Here is a 26,453-nt window from a genome sequence, read left to right on the forward strand (position 1 = left end):
CAGCAGGATAAAATTCAGATGCAAATAGAGCTTCTAGTCCAGGAAAAATCTAGAAAGTAAAGAATAAAAGGAGTATGTCTCCTCCATAAAAGTTTATTTGCTTTCATTTCTTTTGCAAAAAAAAAAAGGTCACTCTTGTTTCAGACACATGTGTAGGGTTGGAAATTCATGAAAACAGATTCCTTTTTTCAGGACTGACTGCGGGGCTGAGGGCAGGAGGAATAAAGACAACTGTGTCCCCTGCTCCAAGCGATGGCAGCGCAGGGTAGGGGTGAAAGAGGAGACCACTGGCGTGTCAGCGTTGCCAGAGTTACATAAGGGCAAAGTCTTCCCTGTCACATTATCCAGAGAAAAAGGACTTGAATAACAGTGCTGCTAGCTCCCTTTCTTAAGCTTTACTGCTGCAAGAAACTAACTCCGTCTCACGCCTCACCTCTCCAACCCTTTCCTGTCCCGCCCCTCCCTTGCCAAAAGGAGCGCCGACCGGGGAGCCCGTCTCCATTGGATCGCTTTGCGCAAAATCCACCCCTGCTCTCTCCTCCCTCCCCTGCAGCCTCTGTTCCCGCACAGCCCTCCCCACGCCCCCCACCCCGAGGTGTGGGGCTGGGTGGGTGTCTGCACAACTAAGGTGGGAGGGGGCTGCAAGCAAGGGATAATATCCGATGCTCAGCGCCCCCCTTTCCCCAACGCTCCTCTGTGGCTCCGCTAGGGCTGGTTTCTGTAGGAAAGAGCAGAAGCTGGGGCAGCAGCTCTTAGAGGAGGCGGCTGAGGCGCGTGGAACCCGAAAGGTCCGAGGGCTCCGGGTACCTGCCGGCGCGGTCCCGGCCGGCCGTCAGCACCATGGAGAGCGGCTTCGTGGCCGGGAACACCAGCAACTGCACTGATGCCTTCAAACACGCTTCAAGTTGCTCCCCAGCACCTAGTCCCGCTTCCTGGGTCAACTTCTCCCACTTAGATGGCAACCGGTCAGACCCATGCGGTCCGAACAGCACCGAGCTGGGTGGGAGCGACAGCCGGTGCCCCTCGACTGGCAGCCCTTCCATGATCACGGCTGTCACCATTATGGCGCTCTACTCCATCGTGTGTGTGGTGGGTCTCTTTGGAAACTTCCTGGTCATGTTTGTGATTTTCAGGTAAGTAATACACCTGGCTCTGAGCGGGAGCGTTTTGCTGCCAATGGGGGCATGAAGGGACCCCAGGCAGCGGGTCTGGCGGGAGGATATGGTGAAGGTGGTGAACAGGGGGGCTTCTGGGGACAGGGTGGATAGAGCAGTTGCTGTCTGAATGCAAAAAGCTACTTTTCCCCCCTCCACTGACAAAGAGCATCCAAAATTTCAGGAACAGAGAAGCTGCTTTGGTAAAGGACATAAAACTCTACCAGAAATATGTTCTAAATCTGAGCTTGATTGCCCTGAGCCAAGAGGACTCTTGGGCAGTGAATTCCTCAGCCGCTTCTAAAGAGCTGTGAAAAAGTGGAATGGGAGAGGAATTCTAGTTAGTTTATCCTAACTGGGGAAGAGGGGTTGAGTATCCTCAGTTCTTTGAAAACATGAACCTTGGCAACTTTCCTACTCCTGCTGGTTTAGGTGTAATAGTCTGTATCACTGCCACACCCCTCCACTTCCCCAGCCATTATAACTCGTGTCCTACGCTTCCTTCCATTCTGAGGCCACACACAATGAGGAAGTTTTCCTAGTGTCTCTCCATATTAAGTGGTGTTGCTTTGTTTGTAGCAAGCATGGCAGTTGTGTTGCCTGGCTCAACTTGCTGTTGGCAGTCTCAGCTCTGCTAGGGAAGTCATCCTACCTAATACTAAAATGGGAAGAAGCAGGGAGGTTCTGGAGAACTGCAGGGCAAGACTATTTTTCAATAACCCCTAAAGTTGGAACTAAGAGAACAGAAGTAGCAGAATTCTGGGTTATAAGCTATTCTACAGAAAATTCTAATGTTTGTTCTGGGGCATGGGGTGGGGGGAATGTTTTACCTAGTGAAATGATTTCAAAAGTGTTTGTGGCTCACTCTCTTTATCCAGATGCTACCAATTTATTTGGCAACAAATATTCAAGCTTTCTATCTTAATTTAGGTTGATGTACAGTATGCTAGTGTTGATGTGTACATTCAAAGCCTGTATGTTAATATGGATACTACATATTCTCTTGTGTTGAAGTAGAAAAATATTTAAACATTTTAAAATATCTCCTAATTTGGGATTTTCTTCCTATTGCAGTTGTAAGTACTAAACATGAGATTTTCATATTTAGTTACAATATTTGCTTCATCTATTTAGCAGATATTTCCAATTTCTATGGAGTTCTTTAATCATTTAAGAATAATTTCTCCATTATGTTTTTATGATCAAGTCACTGCAAGTTGCTTGTCATCTAGTCTTCCTACTTTATGTCTAATTTCTTCAGCTAATGATTGTTAAAGAGTCAAATTGATTTCCCTGGTCTTTGGATGAGAAATGAAAGATAAATAGTGTCTCTGAGAAAAGAGCACCATCTATTGAGAAGAATGCTAACAACAGAAGGGAAAATGCAGGAAGAGGATCAATGGAAGAATGTATTTAAAAAAAAAATTTGCTTTATGTAATCAAAAGCAAAGAGTTATATCAAAGACAAAAATCAAATTTCATTAAACAGCCATGCTAATAAAAAGCATAATTAAAGGCCTGCCTTATGAAGAGAAAATGTTTCTCATTTTTCCTAAGAATTTCCATGGAATCCTAATTTAAGGTTCAAAGGGACCATAGAGGTTCCCTATGCTAGGTGAGTAAACTGGGGGATAGATAATATAAATTACTTCCCCAATGACAGTAACTCACCAGTTCAAAAACACTGACTGTCTCTTAGCCAATATAATTTTCTTTTAGGGTGGCGAGCTATGACTTAAGTGAATTCAGCTAAAAGATTCACAGAGAAATTTTCATTAGCAGTTTAACATGGAAACAACAAATTACCCCCAAGTTTATGCCTGGAATTCTAGAGCATAAAAAACTAAAAAGAAATTGCTAAAATGTCTAGAAATCCTGCCATCTGACATATAATATTTTTTCCCTTTATTGTTTCTTCTTGGTAGTTTCCTTCTTCATTTTTATCCTGTACTGTTTATGCTTTTCTCTAAAGAGAGCTAATAGAGCAGCAACTAAGTGTGAACTAAGCAGGTCATTCTGAATTCTCATTCCAGGGTTTAAGTAATTAAAAATTTGTTGAGTTTATTTTAAGGCACAACCTTTGACCTCTTGATGACTTGGAAAAGAATGTAACATTATATCTTACTGAGAAGATAATATTATGCTTTACTTCTCTCTACTGAAAGGTCTAACAAAATGCGGTGTGCTTTGAATGGTTGTCCCCAAATACCCACCTGTGGCATTTCGGATATTTAATTCCATAACCCTCTGGGATTATGACTATGAAGCAGAAAAAAAATAGTTCAGTGACTGATGAAATGATGAGGAAAGCATCATTGGGGATTGAAGAAAGTATGTCTATTTTACTGAACATGTTTAACTGGACTGTCTCCAAACTGTAGTGTTTTCTCTATGGAATGGTCAATTCAGGGATATTATTGTCCTTAAGAAAAAAGATGAGCATAATACTGCTCAGTTGAAAATTGAAGTGAAAATCACACCTCCTACTGTTATTTAAAGTCCACAAAGTAGATGGTTAAGAGATTGTAGTTTCTAACCAGATTAAGGTAGTGTTTATTACAGTGTCTTATCACACTGAATGATTTAAGGTTAAGGTGACTATGGTAACAAAAGCAACAAAATCACTGTTAATGTGATACCATGATGAATGCCCCCTTGTTCTTGTTTCTTCACACCATCACCCTCCTGTCTCAGTCAACAGCAGTAGAATACTATAACTTGAGTTTCTTAAACAGCGCTATTCTAAGGAATGTTCTGGGGGGCGGGGGATACTGTCATAATACTCTAAAGATTTAAAATCCAGAGTTAAATGATAGGAATGTTGGAAGTTTTCATCACCATAAAACATCTTGTTTAAAAGAAAAAAATATTGCAGGATAAGAATAAATATTACTACAAAGATTCTTGAAAATAAAGTGAAAAAAAATTTACACAATGTAGATATCACTTAAAGTGGTGATAGTATAATTATAATGATAATATGTTATTGTCAAGAACAATTTAAAGAAAAAGATAATTGAAATGATATACAAAGTTACAGCCACCAGCCATGTTTCACTTATTGAAAACATTTGACCAAAAGTGCAGAATTAACCACAAATGGAAAAACTGATGCAGTGCCAGATGTGTTTATTTTGTGAGATTTCCCCCCAAAAGATTTCTCCATGGAGCCACATGTTCTCTGAAGACACTTGAGAAAAGCAGAGGACTGTAACTGCATCTGTGTTGGTTGAATAAGCCATACATCCCAGTAAAGTTCCAATGAAGAGAACCAAATGATATTGCCTACATTTTTAAGATTCTTAGTTAATATGACTAGAAAAATTCCCAGTGTGACTACTTACCAAAGAAAAGCATTTGAAAATATGCAATACGTTACTGTCATTTTTTCTCTCACTGAAAGGTATTTCTGATTTTAAAACAAGCCTTATGATGAAGGTGTGGACCATGAGGGTTTTGGTGTGTGTACCCTATGGCAACAACATGTGAATGAGAGATCCCATATTTCCAGAAAACAAACAATGGTGTAAATCAATGTTACCTCAATAAAGAAAAGAATAAAAATAAAACAAACTCTATGAGCTTGTAACTGGTCTATATATCAAATATTTGATTCAGGTTTAAACTACAAAATGTTCAATCCTGAATGATTGGAAGAGAAGAGTTTTTGGGTTTTGACTTAATGCAGATTTAAGAAGATGGGAAAATAATGAATAATAATGTCTTATCTAATTAGGGTTATATATATATGTACTTATATGTTCATACATATCTGTAAATACATTATTCAATGAATTAACTTGAATATATACATCACTGACTATGGCCACTTGTAATTTTCATAAATAAATAATAGTTTATTTAGAAAGCTCAAATGTTAATAAAGTCCACTTTAAAAAACACACACAAATTATCCTGGTTAGAGGATGGATTAAGATGGGAAAGTCTTACTACATTATGTACTTAACATAAAGGCTTACTTCAAAACATGAAAATTTAATTGTATGCCTTTCACATTACTAGTCTCACATCACTTGTTTCTAGTATCATCTATTACTTGAGTTTTAGCTCATATTTCCCGTATAGGTGCTCATCTAATCACTATTATAATTTAGTAGTTATTATTCACATGCATATTATTCATATGGTGGTTATTTTATATATCTGTTTCTAAAAGTAAGATATCATCTTTTAAATATGCTATTTAAACTTCATATGTTATTTATACTTTAGGTGCTCATACACATAATTTCACTCTTGTCCCAGAGTTGATTTAGTTCCAACAGCTAAATGACAGAAGCTATATGTCAAACAAAATAGCATAAAAAGAAACAAATAAACACTCTCACTGTTAACTCTCCTAAATACTTTTAATTTATCACATTAAGAAAAATAAATGTCAAAGATCACTGTGAAGATTTCCTTGTGCATTTTCCCAAACTAATATCTTCATTAATACTTAGGTATAATATTTGCAGAAAATTTTTAGCCATTGCTTCAGTAAATATATTTGCTCATAAACACAAACCAAGTATAATTTCTCTGTTTCTTAGAAGGAAATAAAAATCATTTTTGACTACAAAAATGTTATTCAAATGCTAAATACTAATGGCATTTATTTTGGAATGTAGAATGTATTGAAAACCCCTTAGGCATAAAATTGAAAATGATTTCTTCTAGCATTTCACTTTAAGTATTGAGATCAAACCATTAAAAGACACATTCATTTTGATAAATAATATAAAATATAAAACAATATGCAATTTTAAAATATATTGATGATAAATACTAAGACCAAACATTGTGTGAGGTTTAAAACCAGGAGAATTTCAAATCTTGGGACCCTCACAAGATTTTTTGTGTATTTAACTGACCTAATATATGATAGGAGTCTCTAAACTTGTTTTTAGATATAGACTTATTCCAAGAGCTTCGAAGTCATTATACATATCAGATCAAGGAAGGGTTACCCAGGATTAATCACATGTTGCCACCCAAGTGCACAGCTCCACGGCCACCTCATTCCAGTGCCGTCCCTCAGGCCCTTCACAGAATTTCTAGGACAACCTCCAGCAACCTCAGGCTTTTGTATAATTACAGACCCTTCTTGGCTCCCCACCTCCCACTTTGCAGCTCGCCCTTTACTTCTGAGATTAGCTGGGCAGCCAGTTCTGCCCAGAACATGGTAACACCTCTTCTTCGCTGCTGCTGTTTCCTGTTTGTTGCCTTGGGTATTTTCTTATTTATTTTTTATTTATTTATTTTTAGGATTTATTTATTTATACAAGCACTGTGTACATCAGAAGCGCGGGAGGGTGAGAGAATTCACCAGAGCCAGAGCGGGGAATAGAGCAGGCAGACTGACGAAGTACACTGCTGAGGGGAGCAGCGGGCGGCAGGAGAGGTCCGTTGCACCATGTGGGACCCTCGCCTGGTGGCCGGGGATCGAACCAGCGCTACAGAGGCTGCAGGCAGATTTGCAACCCAGCGCTCAACCGCTGCACCACCAGGGAGGCCCATGTTGCCTTGGGTGTTTCTCAGACTCCACTGCCCAGCAGAGGAATCGCTGCTTCGCTCCCGTGGGAGAAAGTGTGAGAAAGTTGGCCCCAAGGGTAATCTCTGACTCGGGAGATGGGAGTATATGGGCAAAGGTTCCTCCGCTCTTCCCTTCCTCAAGTGTCCAGCTCGCAGAGGCTGACCACCTTGTACAATTTGAGGGTAATGTTTCCCTCCTTTTCTGTTTCTCTCTTCTATTCCCCTACTTCTTTTTTTTTAAGATTTATTTATTTATGCATACAAGAGCTGGGGTACAGGCTAGAGATGCGGAGGGTTAGAGGATCCAGCAGAGACAGAGTAGGAAACAGAACAGGCAGACTGACTGAAATACACTGCTGAGGGGAGCAGCGGGCAAGTCAGGAGAGGTCTGCTGCGCCATGTGGGTTTCTCCCTGGCGGACCAGGGATCGAACTTGTGCTGCAGAGGCTGCGGATGGCCCCACAGTGTGGTGCTCAACTCCCTGCACCAACAGGGAGTCCCCTACTCCCTTACTTCTGTTCTCTACTTTCTTGTTCCAAAATGATTCACCTTCGTGTAAGCTCTTGTCTCAGTCTCTGCAAAACTCATCCAGTTATTTTATAATTGGCTACTGTGGTTTGGCACAGTAAATCCGATTAGTAAACAGAGTCCTCACAGACCCATTGAATACAAATGTTCAACAATTTGAAATTCTTAAGAAAGTTTCTTAAGTAACCGCAACGAGAACCAAGAGAACTCGTAAGTTAAATTGTTCCTTTTTTCCTGCCGCCAGCTTCAGAAAAGTAAGTTTTAGCACATTTTCCTTAATGGACAAGGTGCAGGCAACAGTCACGTGGAATGAACAGTGTGCATTTCACTTCTTGAGTTCAGGGGCGTGAGGACTATAGCAGCTCTGATTTGTGAAGGAAACAACATCTCCTGTACCTTCTAACAAATTATCTAAAGACAAACAGGACCACCCTCTTCCCCATTGAGTCCAGGTTGTGTGGTTACTGTGGGAGTTCTTAAAATAGCTATGCTCGAGAAAATTTCAGCCCTCAGAAGTGACCAGGAACAAGAGATATGAGAGCAATCTAGAGAGAGATCATGGTACAACGTTGGGCAGAGCCAGTCTGTTGCCATCTTTTCTTGCTTGAGGCCATTTAATTTCCTTTCCCACCATCTTCTCAGACTGGGGGTCCTCAAGCCAAGATATAGATTCAGAGAAGAAAGCATGGAAGGAAAGCTTTGCCTTCATTCAGAACCTCAAGTGTCAATCGTGGCCCAACTTCAAACTGTTCTGGGCCTGATTCTCTCTACATCTGTAAAATGTATGCATTGGACTAAACACCTCCAAGTTCCTTCCACTCCCTTCCAGAAATTTTAAGATCCCTTTGTAAGCCCCTACTAAGACTTCCTCTGGTAACTTCAGTAGTTCTCCACGTCATATTCTATGGGGGAAAAAGTAACCATCTCCACAGTCCAGTCATCTCAGTTCCAGGTCACCGCATAGAGCCTAAAGGAGCTAAATGGATTCTGTCAGAGAGAGAAACTGCTGAATTGCCAGGTGTTAACAATGGCCAACTAAGATGAGCAAAATTGAAAGTCACGGCCAAGCCTTCATCCACTAGCCATGAGAGTAACAGCAATAGCTGTGGTTGGAACTCAAAGATCATACAGGATTTTGACCTGGACTCAGACCTGTTTAAACTCTCTCTCTTCCCCTTCCCTACATGCCTTTCTCCTCACTCCCCTTCGCTCTTTAATTCATGCAGAGATCACATTAATACTTGCCTGAGGAAATTAACCATATTCTGCAGGTGGCCCCCCAAAACTGCTGCAGAGAGAGAGAGCAGCTCCAAGAAGTCGCATCAAGGGAATCTTGGGAAGCCAGTGGACAGTGCAGGTTCTAGTGAGAGCTCGTTCTGTTCTAGATACAGTTCTATTCAGGCGAGGATCTTGTCAAGTAGTTTGTTTTTAATTCAATCATGTTAGTTTATCGGATACAAATAAGTAGGTCTCCTAAGGTGATTGAGACAGTCATTGTTCAGATTTCCCAAAAGCTATTGGTGTGATTTAAGTTCCTGATTCATTAACTCGTGCAAATATGCTCAGGAAGCCCCAGGTTTCTCACACACACACACACACACACACACCCTTCTCCATCAGGCTCCCCACAGCCCTCTTGGCTTCTGAGCCCTGAACTGCACTTCAGTCTCACACTAAGGAGCTGGGAGAAGGGCGGGCGTTTCAAACAGTGAATTCACCACCAATAAAAAACACAAACAAATGAAAAATGCTGTATGACGTAGACCTCAGAAAGGAGATATCTACTGTCTGAGAGCTGAAATGGGCATAGCAAATTAGGTGCAAAAAAATGTTTTAAACACAGCTTAAAGTGAAACTCAGCAAGTTATGTTCTTTATTAAATATAATGGTGCGTTTGACTCCCTTATATTTCTAAAAGCAAAATTAAATAGAATTGGGATTATATAATGTAAGTACTTGAATGTCTGATTTAAACTTATAATTTAGGATTCAGTTCAGTTGTCTGAAGTCTCATGCTTTCATTGTTATTAAAACTCTAACTTGCAGGGGAAAAAATTTTTGTCTAACACAGTATGTTAGCGGTATAACTGTAGTACAGCCTTGCTTATCCTTACCTGGAACTTATCCCATTAGCACACCTCCAATTTATTTGCCTAGACACATGCTCACTAAACTCAGAAGCCCACAAGTCTCGCTTTTAGGGTTATGGATAAATTTTAGCAAGGAAATTTGTTTGCAAATATAGAATCCATGAATTATGAAATTCATCTGCATGTCTGATGTTTCAAGAAATTTTATTTAATTTTATTTTGGATAATGTTGGTTTATATTGTTTTTATTTGGGGTGTATAGGAACCCCCTCCAAGTGTTATTACTGTAGTGCACCACTATTGTGCCAATACTGTGCCCCCACTATGGTCCACTGTGCTCCTTCCCCGTTTATCCTGCCCACTTCCCCCTCTGGATTCCTAGGTCTATAATCAATTTTCAAGGGTTTGTTTTGGCTTCATCTGTCTCTTTGTTTAGTTTCAAAAAAATGTTTTAAACACAGCTTAAAGTGAAACTCAGCAAGTTATGTTCTTTATTAAATATAATGGTGCATTTATGACACAAAGACAGATTGTGTTTTTATTATCACTTATTATCAAAGGGAATGATTTAAAAACAAAATGGATTTCTATGTGAGTCATTCATCAGTCTGTCACTAGATACCCTGGGTCCCATATACAAATTTATAAACAAAATGTGGTATATTTCATCTTGCTTATTGAGATAAATTTCTCAAAATTAATTTGACTCCCTTATATTTCTAAAAGTAAGATTAAATAGAATTGGGGATTATGTAATATAAGTACTTGAATGTCTGAATGAGACTTATAATTTAGGATTCAGTTCAGTTGTCTGAAGTCTTATGCTCTCATTGTTATTAAAACTCTAACTTGCAGGGGAAAGAGTTTTGTCTAACACAGAATGTTAGCAGTATAACTGCAGTATATTTATATAATCAGAACTATCATTTCATACTTTTAATAATTAAATTTTGGAGTAATTTTTAAGGCATAATTTATTTTTACTCTAGTTTTTAGATGGAAACTTAAAAGGGCTTGGCTTATAATTTACTGGCTCCAGGTCTGCAAGTTATCTTGGTTCTTCCACACTGAGAAGGATGAAAAGGCACAAATCAAGTAGGGACACAATCTGGATCAGAAGAACCTATTTTATACCAAAATGCTTTCATGAGCCAAAGTAAGACTGGATTGAAGTAATTCCAAGATGAGAATCTCGCTTCATTTTACATCTAGAGACACGTAGACATCATGCACATCTGATCAAAGGTGGCCACCTCCCTCCATCCATACCAGGTGGTGATAATTTTTTTCTGTAAAGGCCAGAAAGTAAATATTTTAGGCTTTGCAACCACATGATCTCTGTCATGGCGACTCCACGCAGCCACTGGACCCAGAAGTAGCCGTGGACCACATATAAAGAAACGGGCATGATTTCATGCCAATAAATCTAGATGGACACAAAAATGTGAATTTCCATGTAATTATCACATGCCTCAAAATACAACTTTCCCTTTGATTTTTCTTGACCATTTAAAGATATAAAAACCATCTATAAACTTAGTGCTTTTTTTTTGGAAGTTCTATGAAGATGTAAGAGGTAGACATAAAAACTCAGCTCCTAAAACATTTCTCGCTGATGATGACAAAATAACTGATCTTCCAACTGGCATTTAAAAATAATTTTGTCTAATCCTTTAGTTGATGTTTATGAAGTTCTATGTATCTAATTAGCAAAGAAAATAATCATATTATGTTTTCTTTTGTTAGCTGATCCCACAAGCATGAAGTGATTATTTGATACGAAAATGCTAATCTTTATTTAGCTTGCTTGATTATATAATGCAAATTATTCCATGAAAAATGCTATCAAATTACTTTTTACAGTCTGTGATTAAAAAACAACTAAGCTAATTTTTATACACATATAAATTTAAAAATACAAATACAAATTTAAAGCTACTTTTAGTTGGCAAGTCACGAAAAGAAACGGCAGGTCATACTTGACCCATGAGTCATCATTTGTCAACTTCTGGTACAGAATATGCTAAATAAAATTTATTTTCTTAGTGCCATGAAATAAGAGCATATCCTTTTTTTTCTGAAATATTTATTTTTATGGGCCAGAGGTTTGTGCAGGGAGGCGTGGTGAGAGGATTCACCAGAGACATAGTGGGGAGCAGAATAGGCAGCTCTACTGAAATACACTGCTGAGGGGAGCAGCAGGCAAGACAGGAGAGGTCTGCTGTGCCACGTGGGTATCTCCATGGCTGGGGATCAAACTTGTGCCACAGTGGCTGCCCATAACTTGATAGCTCTGAGACTTTAACCCCTGAGCCACCAGGGAGTCCCAAGAGCATATCATCTTCTTTGTCAAATTTGATTACATGCCATTGCTTTTAGATGAATACACAGTATTTTGCAAAAAATAACCTAGTTCCAATTTGCGGTATTTGCATAATCAAAAGACAGAAATACAAATAGGAAGTTTAAAACAAAGCAGGAGAGTAGTCAGAGATTCTTATGACAGGGACATTGCTGATGTTGAAGTCAGGTTAAATCAGGAACAGTACAGGCTTGTCTCCATTCTCACCAGGCCTCATCTCCAAGCTCAACTCTCCATTTCATGCAGATGATCTGCAATATTCATTACCACCCTTAACCAGAAATAAGGGAGTAAGTGCTTATAAAATAGCATTTCTGAAAAATCCCCCTCTATTAGATAGGCTTTGTGGTTATCTTTAATCGGTGCAATTTTCTAGGCTTTCTCACAGTATTTTCCTCTCAATCATGTGAAGCTTTCTGGAAAAATTGAAGCCCTCATCTGCAAATTTATATTAACTCCTCAGAAAATAGAAAAGCTCTCCTCTTGTGCCTGCACAAGAGCCATCCTGCTCCCAGTGGTGGCTGGCAGCTTTATTTCACTAAACCTCTTTTTATGTCCTTTCTAGCACAAAAGCTTGTCACTTGGATTTTTCCCCCTCTTCTTTCTGACTTATGTAACTTGCTCATTTGACAAAAAAATTTGCCAAAGTTCTCAAAGGTCACTTAAAAAAATATCATCCCTTGTATTTTCGAACTCACACTGGCTAACTGGATGAAGAAGATCCCTAAGGTAGACCGTGGTGTTCTCTGGTGCTCACTGTCCTTTGACTTGTCCGTGGTTTTGTTGAGTGATTTCCTGAAGACTCACTGATACCTCCTCCCTGCCTGACTTTATACCTTGGATTTAGTCTCTGTGCATCTTGAAATAATGATCCTTTCATGAGTTGTACTCAGAAGGATTCTGGCAACTGTAGGGATTTTTATATTAGCCAGATGGCCACCAGGTATAACTTTGTAAAGGCAGCCAAGCTATGGCAAGCTTTAGCTGGATGATATATAATCCAACTAAAGAATCCTGAGGTTCTCAGAAACAAAGATTAAATAAACAATAAAATTTGAGTTTCCTTCCAACTGACTTATGAGTCAGTTGGAATTGACTCATTATAGCATAGATCTTCGCAACACACTTAGGCACATAGGAGAAGGCCTCCCAGGTTTTCCATTCCAGTAATTCTAATTCTTGGTTGCGAGTTAGAATTACCTGGAAAATCTCAAAAGCAAACAAACAAAAATATAGAAAGAAAGAAAGAAAAAAAAAAACTCACTGCACCTCAAGCTAATTAAATCAGAATTACAGGAGTATCTCTCAGGCACAGGTACCTGGAAAAGTTACCCAGGTGATTGCAATGTGCAGCCAAGACTGAGAAGCAAAGACCTGCGCTAAGCTATTCATTTTATGAATGAGAAACTGTGTGCTATTTGTCAAAGGGGTTTAAGAGGTTTTTCCCAATATTTTCCTTCTCTGAACTTGAAGAAGCTACTTATAGAATAAATAAATTTAATTTATTTTATTTTATTTTATTTAAATTAAATGCTCAATGATGCACATCTGAAATTTATATGTTATTCAATGTAATTATAATAAACAAAATTTAAAGAAATGGTTAAGTAGTAAATTGAATTACCCCTGAGAAAAGTTGAAGCTCAGGATGTTTTAAAAATTCTCTTAAATTGACCATAAGATGTCTTCATAGAAGGCTTCTTGGAGTAGATTTGTGACATGAAAACCCATGTTTGAATCTTATCTGTTATCATAGTCCCAAAATCTGTTAACCTTTCCTAAAGGAATAATAATCATATTCTGTTCACATGGGCTTGAGGTCCACAGTAGATAGGGTGTATGTAAAAATGCTTGTTTTTATCTAATACTAAGAAGTTCTGCTATTTGCTCCCAACTCATCTTCCTTCCTAAAACATCAGCATGGGAATCCCAGCACTCACCTAGTGCTTTGATTGCCCTGACCTGTTGGTTAAACATATTATCCATTAAAATATTTTGAAATACAGTTTATTCCTCCAGAGTCATGATTTCTACAGCAGCAACATCAGACATTGCATGGATGACACTTCATTGCAGTCAACTCCTTTCCAATGCCCAAGATCTTCCCCCAAATCATCCTGTTGGCCAATATCATGGTGTGAAGATAATTCTAAGGACAGATAACTGAAACTTACTTGACTCCTTATTGATAATTCTTTTTACATTTTCCAATAAATTTGGTGGGGAAAAAACATGCAAACCAACTGTTTGGGGGAAAAAAGAACAGTTATTTTTGTTACTCAAGGACTCCACATTTAAATTCTGTCCCAGTCAAAGCATATAAAGCAGAAGGTATATCTCCATGCTTGGCTGCATATCATGAAACCCCTTCTTACCCAGCAGAGTCGTTTACATGAAATAGAAGAAATAACTTATATACAGGTATTCTCTGGACACTAGAACTCTGAATCTAGTGCTAACATTCCAGCTCTGGGATATGTTCTGGCTTCCATTATGAGCCTGACTTAATAATCACAGTAAAAAATGGCCAAAAGGACAGAGCCCTTCATGGAGGAACCACTAATGACGATACAGTGAGTCTGCTTGTGTGCCTGCTCCGAACACCTTCATAATGGATGTGACTGGGACTTGCAAAGCAATGTCTGTCAACTTCCTAAATCACTGTAAACTCCATAAATAAAGCAAGTACGTGGTAGAGAATATGATCCTGGAGACTTACAGTGTCCCTGAGAACTAAGACTATTTCATCCACAGAAGCTGTGGGGAACACAGCGATCAATGAAGCCTGCTGTCTTTCTGAGCATTTTTCTTTTCGCTGAAATACTAGGTTCAGTGCCAGTGAAAGGTGGAACAATATGTGGGGGAGTATTAAATGTTAATTGAAAAATGCTGCTGGCAATAAAACAGAATATCAGACTCTGTGCCTGCCAAGAAGAGCCAGGGAAATTATTGTCGACATTATAATTTTATACTTACTCAGCCCCCATAGCTCTAAAAGAAAACCACATGGGCTGAATGAAATTAAATAGGAGCATACTTTTGATGATGATGGTGATCCAAGCCATTGAAATGAGAGGACCTACTCAAAGCAGACAGCACTGAGATCCTACAGTCTTTCCTTCTGACAACAAAAGATGTATCTAAAATAGATCTTATAAAATAACAAAAGATACATCTAAGGAATAAAGAGAATGCCTTAGATTGTTGCAGAAGTTTAGTTTCTTTCATTCCATTGAGTGATTTGACTCTTGTGACATTTTGTGAGTAGAGCAGGAATAAGTGGATAACCAAACTAACACTAAGGAAGATGATGAAACCGAGGCTCATTGATTTCTTTGTTGTGCTTGTTGAACACCAGCTGTGTACAAAGTAGGAGCCCCAGATGGACAAATGAGAAAAATACTGTCCTACCTGATTCCCAAAGTACAGTCCAATAGAGAAGAAAATTAAACCATTTCATCAACTAATAATTGCCACAATAGGACTCTCACAAGTAACCATTTGTTCCTTCAGCCACACTATCAGACAGATCCTATTCCCTGTTCCACTATTACAATCAATTACTCTAGTTCTTCTTCCTCCATCACCAAGCCCCACAATGGGATAACTTCTTATTTATGTCTTTATTCAATTTTCCAAATTCTGTTAAGGATATTATATATGTTTCGGAGACAAAAGAGAAAGTGAGAGAGAGGATCTTGGTTAATTTTCATAACACAATGAAAGAGAATCCGATTGACCATCATTTACAAATGCTTCTCAAAGCAGATATTGTAAGCATTTTTGAGGACATTGCTAGGGAACAGTGGATTCCCTAATGAAAAGAATTCAGGGGAAGAGCAATCTGGAGACTCACTCTCTAGGACATCCATCAGTGTGGTGTTGTCTAGAAACAAGGGCCCAGCTACTGCTAAGTTCACATAAACGCAGGCAGCAGAAAGCTCCCAGTAGTGCTCAGAGCTGAAACTTCTGTCCTTTAAACCTGCTATCCTTTTTTGGAATTTAGGATATAAGTACCCAAAGAACTGTGTCATTTGAACCTGATGAAAACTGTCCCTTTGTTGTCTTTCTCCCTGAGAGGACTTGGAATTCATATAGAAAACTTGGAATTCCTAAATGTAAAATTTGCACAAAATCATTCAATTTGGTGGCAAGTATATCCCAAGGTTATTTTTTGCTTTCAGTTTGAGAAGAGAACCGAAATCCATTACATCTCTGTTTTTTTCCTTCTCCCACTTTATTGTCCTAAAGAATCTAAGTGGGAGAGAGGTAATATTCTGTTTATACATAAAGGCCAATATATTTTGTTTATTTTTAAATTAAATGTTTATATTTATTTTTAACTGAGTTAATATTTGGATCCCCCCACCAAGTATCATCACCATAGTGCACCCACTACCCAATCCCCCCACCACCATATTCACCCCCGTTCCTCACCATAGTTAATTGTGGTTTCCTTCTTTTTTGCTTGGAGAAATGTGAAATATATAACCTTGATCACAAGTCTGAACTTTAAACATAAACTGTTGTCACAGTTTATGTTCCCCTGTTAAGTTTAGGATGATTTGTACTTTACATTTTACATTCTTCAGGGTTTTTAAATGATGTACAATGCTATAATGAAGAAATATGCAACTAGTAATGTGAAAATAAAAGGGGAGAATATTTTCAATGCAATAATGGTACTGAAAGGCAATAAATCATTTTACATTAGCAAAATTTTCCACTAAAATGCAAAAATGATTGTGCTTGTAGTTTTCCTTCTAAAATATAGTTGCATGCATTAATTTGTGACTAAAAATGTTGTTCGTGCCAAATGAGTGTGTTCCAAGTTGGATGCCAACCCTATAGTCACTGATAACCCTCTTGTACCACACCACTAAGTTATCAAATTTTAAAAACTAATGGGTCTTAGTTGCTTTGCCAAATTACTGGTTTATTCATGAATCATATTTTCTCCTAAGAAGTGTTATTGAATTCTCCACAGGGGAAGGAAAACACCTTCCAAAATATCTTTCTGTCTGAAATTACTTAGAAAAAAAATCTCAATAAACTGTTTTCTGTTTCCTAGAAATGTCCCAGGTCAGCATGATAGTTAAGTCACAAAGGATTGTATAATTCAGGATGGAAATCAGTCATCATAAATATACATTTTATAGAAGCCAGGACTTAATTGCATTACTTTCTTTTTTCCTTCTATTGATCCTGAAAGATTTTGGACAGCACTGCTGCAGGAATTAATTGAATGCCAAAATATTTAGATACCAGCAGGTGCAGTGACACATTTAAAGGGATAAACAAGGAATGCTCATCAACAGCTTTGACAAATGGAATTTGAAATTAAGTCTTCATGGATCCTAATTAAAGCTCTCTGTTGCAAAATTCAGGAGCAATAAGAACATTCTTAACCCAACTCCCTACACCATATCTGATACACAACTCTCTCCAGCATGCTATGCTATTATCAAACACTGTTAGTGGTTGTATGTACACCCACCCAAAAAACCCTCAATTATCCAGGTATTTAATTTGTATAGCAACCATCACCTGGTACTCCAAATGTACAGTATTCAACATTTGTGTCCTTGACAACTATTCTAAACTTCAGTTCTCTTTAAAATAGGGACAATAACCATAGCTGTTTCAACTAATTGGATTTTTGTGAATATTGGTTTTTACAGACATACAAAAGGCAACATTTGTTTACATTATTGTTTATATTCTGGAAATATAGGACTCCCCCAAACTGTTGCTATATTGTGCTCCCACTGCCAAACTCCCACAGTCCACAATGCAAGTCCACTGTGCTCCTTCCCACAGTGTGCTGGCCCCTTCCCTGCCCGCACCCTCTGGATGTGTCAGGTCTTGAATTTGGCTTTATCTGACCCTTTCTGCTTTCTGTATATCCCACATATAAGTGACTCCACCCTGTATTTGTCTCTCCCTCTGATTGACTTCCGCGTAATATCATCCCTTGCAATTCCATCCACACTGTCACAAATGGCAGAAGTGTATATATTTTGAACACTGAGTAGTACAAAGCTCCTACTTTAAAGGGCAGGATTTTTGTTCCTTAGGATCCTAACACTTAAAATGCAAAAATATCTCTAGAAGATACTGAAAATAAGCACTATAAATACAAACCAGTTGCTTATAACTGAGCAAGTAGGTCCTTGTTTTGAATACTCCCACACCTAAGGACCGACTTGAACTAGACCTTGAAGGAATGAAATATATAGCAGGTGAAGACAGTTGGCCAAAGTCACGGTTAGGATGCATCGAAGGCACACGGGTGGCCATGGACTGAAAGGGGGAACCCAGTATGAGCTTTCATAGTCTCCCAGTTCCATCTATAATGGGCTCTTCCTGCTACAGATAGACCCCAAGTGGATGTTTGCCAAGACTCCTGAGGTAAATGCAGCTGTCGAGCTACTGTGCCCTCTAGGTGACCTGTACCCATCTGTGGACATCACTGGAAAGTTCCTATTATTTCCCTCCAATTGCTGATTATTGCTGGCCTGCTGGTATGACCTTCTGGTTCAAGCACACTCTGCTGTCAGTGCTCACGGCAGAAAGCCACCAGGAGTATACCGGAAGCCAGCCAAAATTGGACTTCTTGGGACTTCTCTGGTGGTGCAAGGGGTTAAGTGTCAGCACTATGAAACCAGTCACAGATACTGAAGCACAAGTTTGATCCCCAGCCAGAGAGCTGACCCATATGGTGTAGCAGATCTCTCCTGTCTTGCCTGCTGCTCCTCTCAACAGTGTATTTCAGTCACTCTGCCTGTTCTGTTCCCCACTCTGTCTCTGGTGAGTCCTCTCACCCCTGCACCTATGGCTTGCACCCCAGCTCTTGTATGCATAAATAAATACATCTTAAAAATAAATTAGACTTCTTAAACTCACTGCAGCAAGGCAGACAAAACACCACAGCAATTGTCATTTCTATTTGGTGACTGAGGAGAGGATTCCTGGAGGTGGAGTTCTGACTGCATAGGTGCTATCTCAAAGCAAGAGGAATTTGACGCATGGACTTTCTGTTTGGGAGGCAGCATTAACACAGCATGGTCAAAGCTGTCTTAGAAAAGGAACAATGGTTGCTAAATGTTAACCAGGAGAGGGAGAGTTGGATGTGTTTATGGGTGTTATCTGGGTGACTCAAGTTATAGAGTCAACTTGTTGTTTGGTTTGTTGTTTCATTTAATTAATTAATTTTTAACTCAGGTGATATTGGGTACCCCCTCAGGTATCACCACCTTAGCGGTGCATTCACCGCCAACTCACGCACACTCCACCACCACAAGACCACTGTGCCTCCCTCCCTCCCTACCCCCTCCAGGCCTGGTGTCTCTCTGCTAGTCAGCTATCAAGGTTTAGCTTTTCAGCTTCTCTTTATCTGTCAACTTGTTTTTGTTTTGTTGCTTCAGTCCAGGACTGTCCTCATCTGAGGTTGATACAGAATTGTGTTCTGTGAAGGAATACCACAGCCTGACCGTAGCAATGAGGCACACTCCTTGAAAGCTGTCAAGTACTTTTTCCCTTCACTGTTACTTAACCTCACTATTCCATACCACACCCTCTTCTCTTCTGGTAATCGGGACGAATTTTAAAGAGGGATTAATGTGGAATAATAAGGTGACATAGGGCAGAAAGGTATGATTTTATTTCTTTAGCAGAAGCTAGAGGTGGGTGGAATCCCTTGAGAACAGGAGATGAACAGGAATGCTGTGTTGAAAGAGGTACATCAACGGTGGGCATTAGCATCAGGACAATTCAGCACATGCTAGGCAAGGAGACAGTAGAGGGAAGATTTAGCATGGGCCCTGCACTCCAGAAATATACCCATTGATTGATAAAACAAATAATGCCATTATAATCATCCCATATCATGATCATCCTAATGTGTTAACGTCTGTGAGTGTTAACCCACACTAAGACTTCATGGTCAAGCATGCAAAGGGTTGAATTTTATTTTCAAGTTTGTTAATAACATTAGATATGCTTTTATTCAACACTCAAATAAAAACTTTTTAAAAGTAAACACAATACAATGATGTTCAGATTGAGAACAAGCACAAGATTCCATTCCCAGCCTACAAACTCTAGAACAACTTTTAGAAATTATTTTTAAAGAAAAACTTAAAACAAAAAACCAATGAATAGTCAGTCATACATAAAATTATGAAAATGATAGAAAAATTCTGGGTAGGTGATGTGGATGTTTAAATGGTTTCTATTGAAGTCACTCCTACTTTCACTGCTGCCATTTGAATCAACTGAAAGATATGAAGAAATGAATCAGCAGATAAATGGGAAAAAATACCAATTTTATTACTGATGATTATTTTGATGGTGGGTGTGACTTAATTGCACAGTAATAATGGCTTCCTAATCCCAACCCCAGAATGAGGTAACCTGCCAATCTAGCTGTAGAACACTGGTGGCTACCCATATGGGACCAAGCCCTTTAGAATTTAGAATTTAGAACCTAGAATAGAAGGATATAATATGTGTTTCCCCCAGACAGCTGAATATCAAAAAGAGAGAAGGCATGTAAATGAGCTAAGTGCACTACTCCTTTTGAATGGAGTAAATGATTTAAAAAAAAAAAGATAAGTTAGTCATTGATGACTTTACTCATGAAATATGAATTCAGGAGAAATCAGACTAAAACCCTGAAGGACTGCCTGGGGCACAGCACAGAAAATATGAGCCTCTGGTTGTAGAAGCGACCCTAGGGTGTTCTGTGATAGGGTGAATTTCCACAATCGTGGGAGCCATGTTAGTAGCCTTGTGTGTTTCTAGGAGTCATCAGAGAAGCAGCATCAAAGGAAGTTTAGAAAGAACACGCCATGGGAAGATACATGAAAGACAGTATTTTGAGTTAGGTGCATTGGTAGGATTTTATTCTAGCTAAATTCCCCACCCCCCACATTCCATAGTCACACCCTAGAGCCTGTCATCATCAAGCAATCCAACACCTCCCCTTCAGAACACCCACTCATCAGAAAAACTCTCAGAATTCTCAGGCCCTGGATTTCTTGCCTCTCATAAAACTTTCCAATCCTTTACCCCAACTGTTTCTGCCATGCACTATCATCTCCTATGAGCACTTAACACTGCCTAACAAATGTTTCTTTGTTGACTGCATTTCCCTGCTCTTCTCTCGGCCAGACTCCTCACATTCCTTACTCTAGCACCTTGCTTAGTTGATGTCCTAAGCTTTGGCTTCATTTATTCATTCAGCAAATATTTATAGTGTGCCTATGCAACAGAATTAAAAACAACAAATATGGATTCTTTCTAGAAATCTGGCAAAAATGAGAAACAGAAATGGAAATCACAAAATGGAAAATAAGATCAAAAGGGATGTCACTAGAAAAAACAGAAGCAAACAGAAAAATCTTCACCATTTGCAAAATTTTTCTGTCTCGGGACCAGTATTTTTACTGTTGTTGCTAGTAATAATCCGGAAGTGAATTCGCTTCGTTGTGCTTTAAGACCTTGCATTTTCTGTTATTTTAGATGAAGTTTTCTTAAAAAATCCTTTCTTGAAGGGTTCCCCCTCTTCCTCTGCAGAGCACCATATCTCCTAAGTGTTTTCTACGTCCTCTGCCCCCCTCACTCCCTCTTTGTTTTTTAACCTGATCTATTTATCTTCCTACCCTATCATGACACAGAACTTATCAAGACCATTAACAATGTATTTTGCTAACAATGCATTTCACTCAATGGCTGCAACACCCAGACAATTGAACAGCTGTAGAATTCCCGAAGCTCACTCCTCTTTTGGTGCCTGACCCTCAGTCCAACATTTCTCCCTTTTCTCTGTCTGCCCCTACTTCCTCCTCCTTCATCAGGCTTTCACCTGGACCCTCCTCTCTTCCTTGCACTTACTTTTTCCTAAAATGCTCTTCTCCCACCTCCTGCTCTGTCTACCATGCACATGTCAACAATTCCGGATCCGCCCCTCCAGGATCTTCTAGGAGCTGCCAGTTTTGTGTCTTCACCAGATATCTAATAGGTATTCAACAAAACAATAAACTGAAATACATCCTAATGCATCCTTTCCACTTCAGTGTCTCCTCTTTCCTTTGAAACTAAACTATGGAGCTGAGCTTTATTGTGTCAAGAGAGAGGAAGCTACAAGAGAACACAGATCACAAAGAAGCTCTTGGCTATAAGTTCCATTTACAGGGTTTGGAAAGCCTTAGCATTAAATGCACAAGTAGGAACACTACATTTCTAGAAAGTAATTGTCTTGCTGTTACTTCCTAATTATCTCAATTTGTTATACCTTCTTAAATGATATTATTGATAATTTTGTTCTTATTTATGTAGGGGTGGTGTTGCTGGCGGTGGTGGTGGTGGTGCTGGTGATGATGAATAAGAAAGAACAAGGGTACTTTGGGAAGTGTTGCATCTCAGAAACCAATAGCAAGTGCAGATGTCCAAAAGAGAGTTGGTAGCCTCCCTGGTGGCCTAAGGGTTAGGTCTCAGTACCATCACCACTGTGGCCTGAGTTCGATCCCTGGCCAGGGAGCTGACCCACATGGCACAGCAGACCTCTCCTGTCTCGCCTGCTGCTCCCCTCAGCAGTGTATTTCAGTGGATCTGCCTGTTCTGCTCCCCACTCCATCTCTGGTGAATCCTCTCACCCCCTGTACCTCTGGCCTATACCCAAGTTCTTCTAGTAAATAAATAAAAAATAAGAAGAAAATTCAAAGAAAAATAAAGTTTAAAAAAGAGAGGGTTGGCACAGATTTATGGTCAACTAATCTTTGACAAAGGAGCAAAGACTATGCATTGGAGCAAAGAAAGTTTGTTCAATAAATGGTGCTGGGAAAACTGGGTCGCTACATGCAAAAGAATGAAGCTTGACCACTACCTCACACCATACACAAAAATCAACTCAAAATGGATTAAAGAACTAGACATAAGACCTGAAACCATAAAATATATAGAAGGAAATATAGGCGAAACACTACGGGATTTGCACATCAAAGACATCTTTACAGACACATCACCCAAAGCAGTGATAGTGAAAGCAAAGATAAACAGCTGGGACTACATCAAATTAAAGAGCTTCTGCACAGCAAAAGAGACAATAACAAAAACAAAGAGAAACCCCACCAACTGGGAGAACATTTTTGCACACAACACTAATGATAAAGGACTGATCACAAAAATCTGCAAAGAGCTGATGAGACTCAACAACAAGAAAATAATCCCATCAAAAAATGGGCAGAAGAGCTAAAAGGAAACTTCTCTGAAGAGGAAATGCAAATGGCCAACAGGCATATGAAAAAATGTTCAACATCACTTGTCATCAGGGAAATGCAAATCAAAACTACCATGAGATACCATCTTACACCAGTGAGAATGGCACATATTAAAAAAACTAGCAACAACAAATGTTGGCGAGGGTGTGGAGAAAAAGGAACTCTTCTGCACTGTTGGTGGGAGTGCAAACTGGTCCAATCACTATGGAGAGCTGTGTGGAGATTTCTGGACCTACTAAACATAGAGCTTCCATATGATCCAGCAATTCCACTCCTAGGTATTTACCTAAAGGACACAGAAACATCAATTCCAAAGAACACCTGCACCCCTATGTTTATAGCAGCAGTATTTACAATAGCTAAGCTTTGGAAACAGCCCAAATGCCCAAAAATAGATGACTGGATCAAGAAGAGGTGGTACATATATACCATGGAATATTACTCAGCATTCAAAAAAGATAAACACATGCAATTTGCAGCAACATGGATGGCGCTGGAAGGGATCATGCTCAGCGAAATAAGCCAAAAAGAAAAAGAAAAATACCGGATGGTCTCACTCATAGCAGGAATCTAGAAAACTTAAATAAGGGACCAGGAAAATGAATAACTATAAGAAAGTGAAAATCAGAATCAACAAAAAACTATGAACCAGAGACACTTTTTGGGGGCTCAGGGGCGGGAGGGGAGGGATTGGTGTCAGAATGGGGGGGTTGCAATTGTATGGGGAATATAAAAATAAAATTTATTATTTGAAATAAAAAATAAATAAAATAAAAAAGAGAGGGTTGGAAAGGTAGTGACAGAACTTGAAAGAGAGGTTTTGAGTCAACTACATAGAATCACTAGGCAAAACCATGGATTTGGACAGAGAAAGTCATGGATATGGATATGGAAGTCACTCAGTTCTTTAAAACTGTGATTCTGTTATAACATTCAATATAATGAAAAGTATCTCAAAATTCAAAGCTATTCCAATTTGGGGTCTCTTTTTTGAAAAGAAGATTGAAAAAACTTCTATGACTACCTTGTTTTAGCTCTATAGTGATCTCAAAATAAAGCCACATCATCAAAAAATGGCTCCCAGAAATACACATGACCCACAATATCATATGGAGGGGACCTATTCATGTTAGATGGAGCCCAAAGAAATGAAGGAGGGAGCGAATCTCAAATGTGTGTGCATCTCTCTTCCTCGGGCTCTCTCACTATGAAACAAAACAATCAATCTTTATTTTTTAATTGTGTTATTTTATTTGTGGCAACAATGTTTTACGACACTGTGTATGTTTTAGGGGTACAGGTTCATACCTCTTGTATGTGACAATACCACCCCACGGCCAAACCCCAAGACCTCCACCATAGCCCATGAGACCTCTTCCTCCTCCTTTAGGCTCCCTCCTGATTCCCTCACTCTCTGGCAGCCTCACTTCTACAGTCATATTTCTAAGGGTTGCTTGGATTTGATTTTCTCTACCTTTATTTAGTTTTTCTATATGACACATGAGTGAAATCATCCAATATGTGTCTTTTCTCTTCTGACTTATTTTGCTTAGTAAAATCCCCTCCAGGTCTATCCCTGTTGAGCAAATGGCAAGGGTTCATCTTTTTTTTTTAACAACTTACTAGTATTCTATTGTGTATATAAATCACATCTTTTTAATCTACTCCTCAGTTGTTGGGCACTTATGTTATTTCCAAAACTTGGCTATTGTCCTCACACTGCAATAAACACAGGAGTGCACATATCCCTTCAAATTACCATGTTTCCATCCTTAGGGTAGATGTGGAGGAAAAAAATCCTCATACACTGCAGGGTGGTGCAGTCCTTATGGAAAACAGTATGGAAGTTTCTCAAAATATTAACAATAGATCTACCATATGACACAGTCATCAATATAATCTTGTAAACTCCTTTCAGATCTCCTCATCATTTCATGACCTTCTAAGACCAAAGTTCTTTTCAATTTAACAACAAATTGACAAGACAGAAAGAAATATTCCCTCTTCACTTTTATTTCAAAAGCTTCTGATTCCCTACAAAAATGTTTTAAGGAGCACATACACACAGCTAACCCATATTCTTCCTATATTTAATCCTATTCCAAAAGCTTTTACTGATGCCCAATATTGTGCTCAATACTGTAGTGAATCGATAATCATATCTTTATTTCTTTTAACTTTTTTGTTCATGCTTTCATATTTTAATTTACTGAGTGATGATATATGCAATATCATCACTAAAATTATATGTAAAACCTTGTATTTGCTGTTCTAAATGCAATAGATGATCTTGCTGACTACTTATGCCCTCTAAAAGTTAATAATCTGTAGCATACGCTTCATAAATAATTTTTAATACTGATATTGGTAGAATTGTTTTGCCATATTTTGAAGTTCTTTTTTTTGTGCCTTCAATATTAAAGAAATGCCTAGAGATATGCCATTATTTGAAGGTACAGGTAATGCACACTTGATTATTTTTTATGTACAAAACTCTCAGATCCTAAAATAGAAAAACAGAAATTTCCTCTTCTCTTAGAACTCCCAAATTTGAAAGCGAAGGTATTTCTAAGTTCTAAAGACCAGTCTTTAGTATAAAAGCAAAACATTGTTAGCTATGAACCAGAAAGCCCTAGCTCTGAGGTAGATGTTCTGATGCTGTTTTTGAAGTCATTTGGTCTAAAGAGATGAATAATCTATTTGTTTGTAAGCAAAAATCCGAAGGCACAGATAAGAATACTTTGTCCAATTACAATTGTTTAAATACATCAGAGGATGTAGCAGAGCAATATTTTTCTATTATACACAAACATTTTTACAGTGTACATAAATCAAGGAAACAAAATATGATTTTTACATAAATAACTGGTAAGATAAATAGTATTTATGCCCTGCAGTAAAATTTTCAGAAATCAAATGAAGCAGGAAATAAGCACTTCTTAAAAAAGCATAATTAATCCAAAAAATGTCAGCTCTTGTCCACGATGAAAGAATCTCTCCTTTTGTTTCCTCTGCTCTGTCCAGAGCACATGGAGACATTGTCATTCCCTCCCGTTCTTTTCTAATTCTAAAAGGAGGATTTGAGGAGCCTTGTGAAAAAAACATAAAGTAAAATAAGAGAAATAAAAGAGAAAGGAGGCGAATTGGGAGACCAAAAAGAGAATGAAATTGTGAGACTCACAGGAGTTAGTACAATAGAAATGTATTTGATTTTAGAGGATAAAAAGAGAGAAGCGTTCAACCAAAGAGACGGTGGGGACAGAGCCGGGCCCAGCACATTCACCTCCTGGGAGGAGGCTCCTCTGTGTTTAATTTCTTATCCGCCCTCTCTGTCCTCTCTTCTAGGGCAAATTAGCAAACAATGGTCACTTCCTGCCGTTGTCAAAGGTCTGAGGTTACAAACCTCTTCTTTTGCTAGTATCAGCTCATTGGAAATTTGGTCACTGACCACACAAAACCATTTTGAAATCAATGTAAGTGAAATGTTTTAGGATATTTTAGA

At 38.7% G+C, this 26,453-nt stretch overlaps 1 protein-coding gene across 1 annotated transcript in view; it reads left to right on the top strand.

The window, feature by feature from the left end:
• Nucleotides 1–840: 840 nt before the first annotated feature.
• The window catches only part of OPRM1 (opioid receptor mu 1), a gene marked incomplete at both ends in the record, with an annotated part of 48,833 nt that continues 23,220 nt past the window's right edge, over nucleotides 841–26,453 (top strand). Inside the window, one exon of the mRNA XM_084227765.1 lies at nucleotides 841–1,133. Coding sequence (XP_084083891.1) covers nucleotides 841–1,133 — 293 coding nt within the window. The remainder of the gene's footprint in view (nucleotides 1,134–26,453) is intronic.

This window comes from Talpa europaea (assembly GCF_964194135.1).
Source record: "Talpa europaea genome assembly, chromosome: 2".
Classification (NCBI taxonomy): Eukaryota; Metazoa; Chordata; class Mammalia; order Eulipotyphla; family Talpidae; genus Talpa; species Talpa europaea.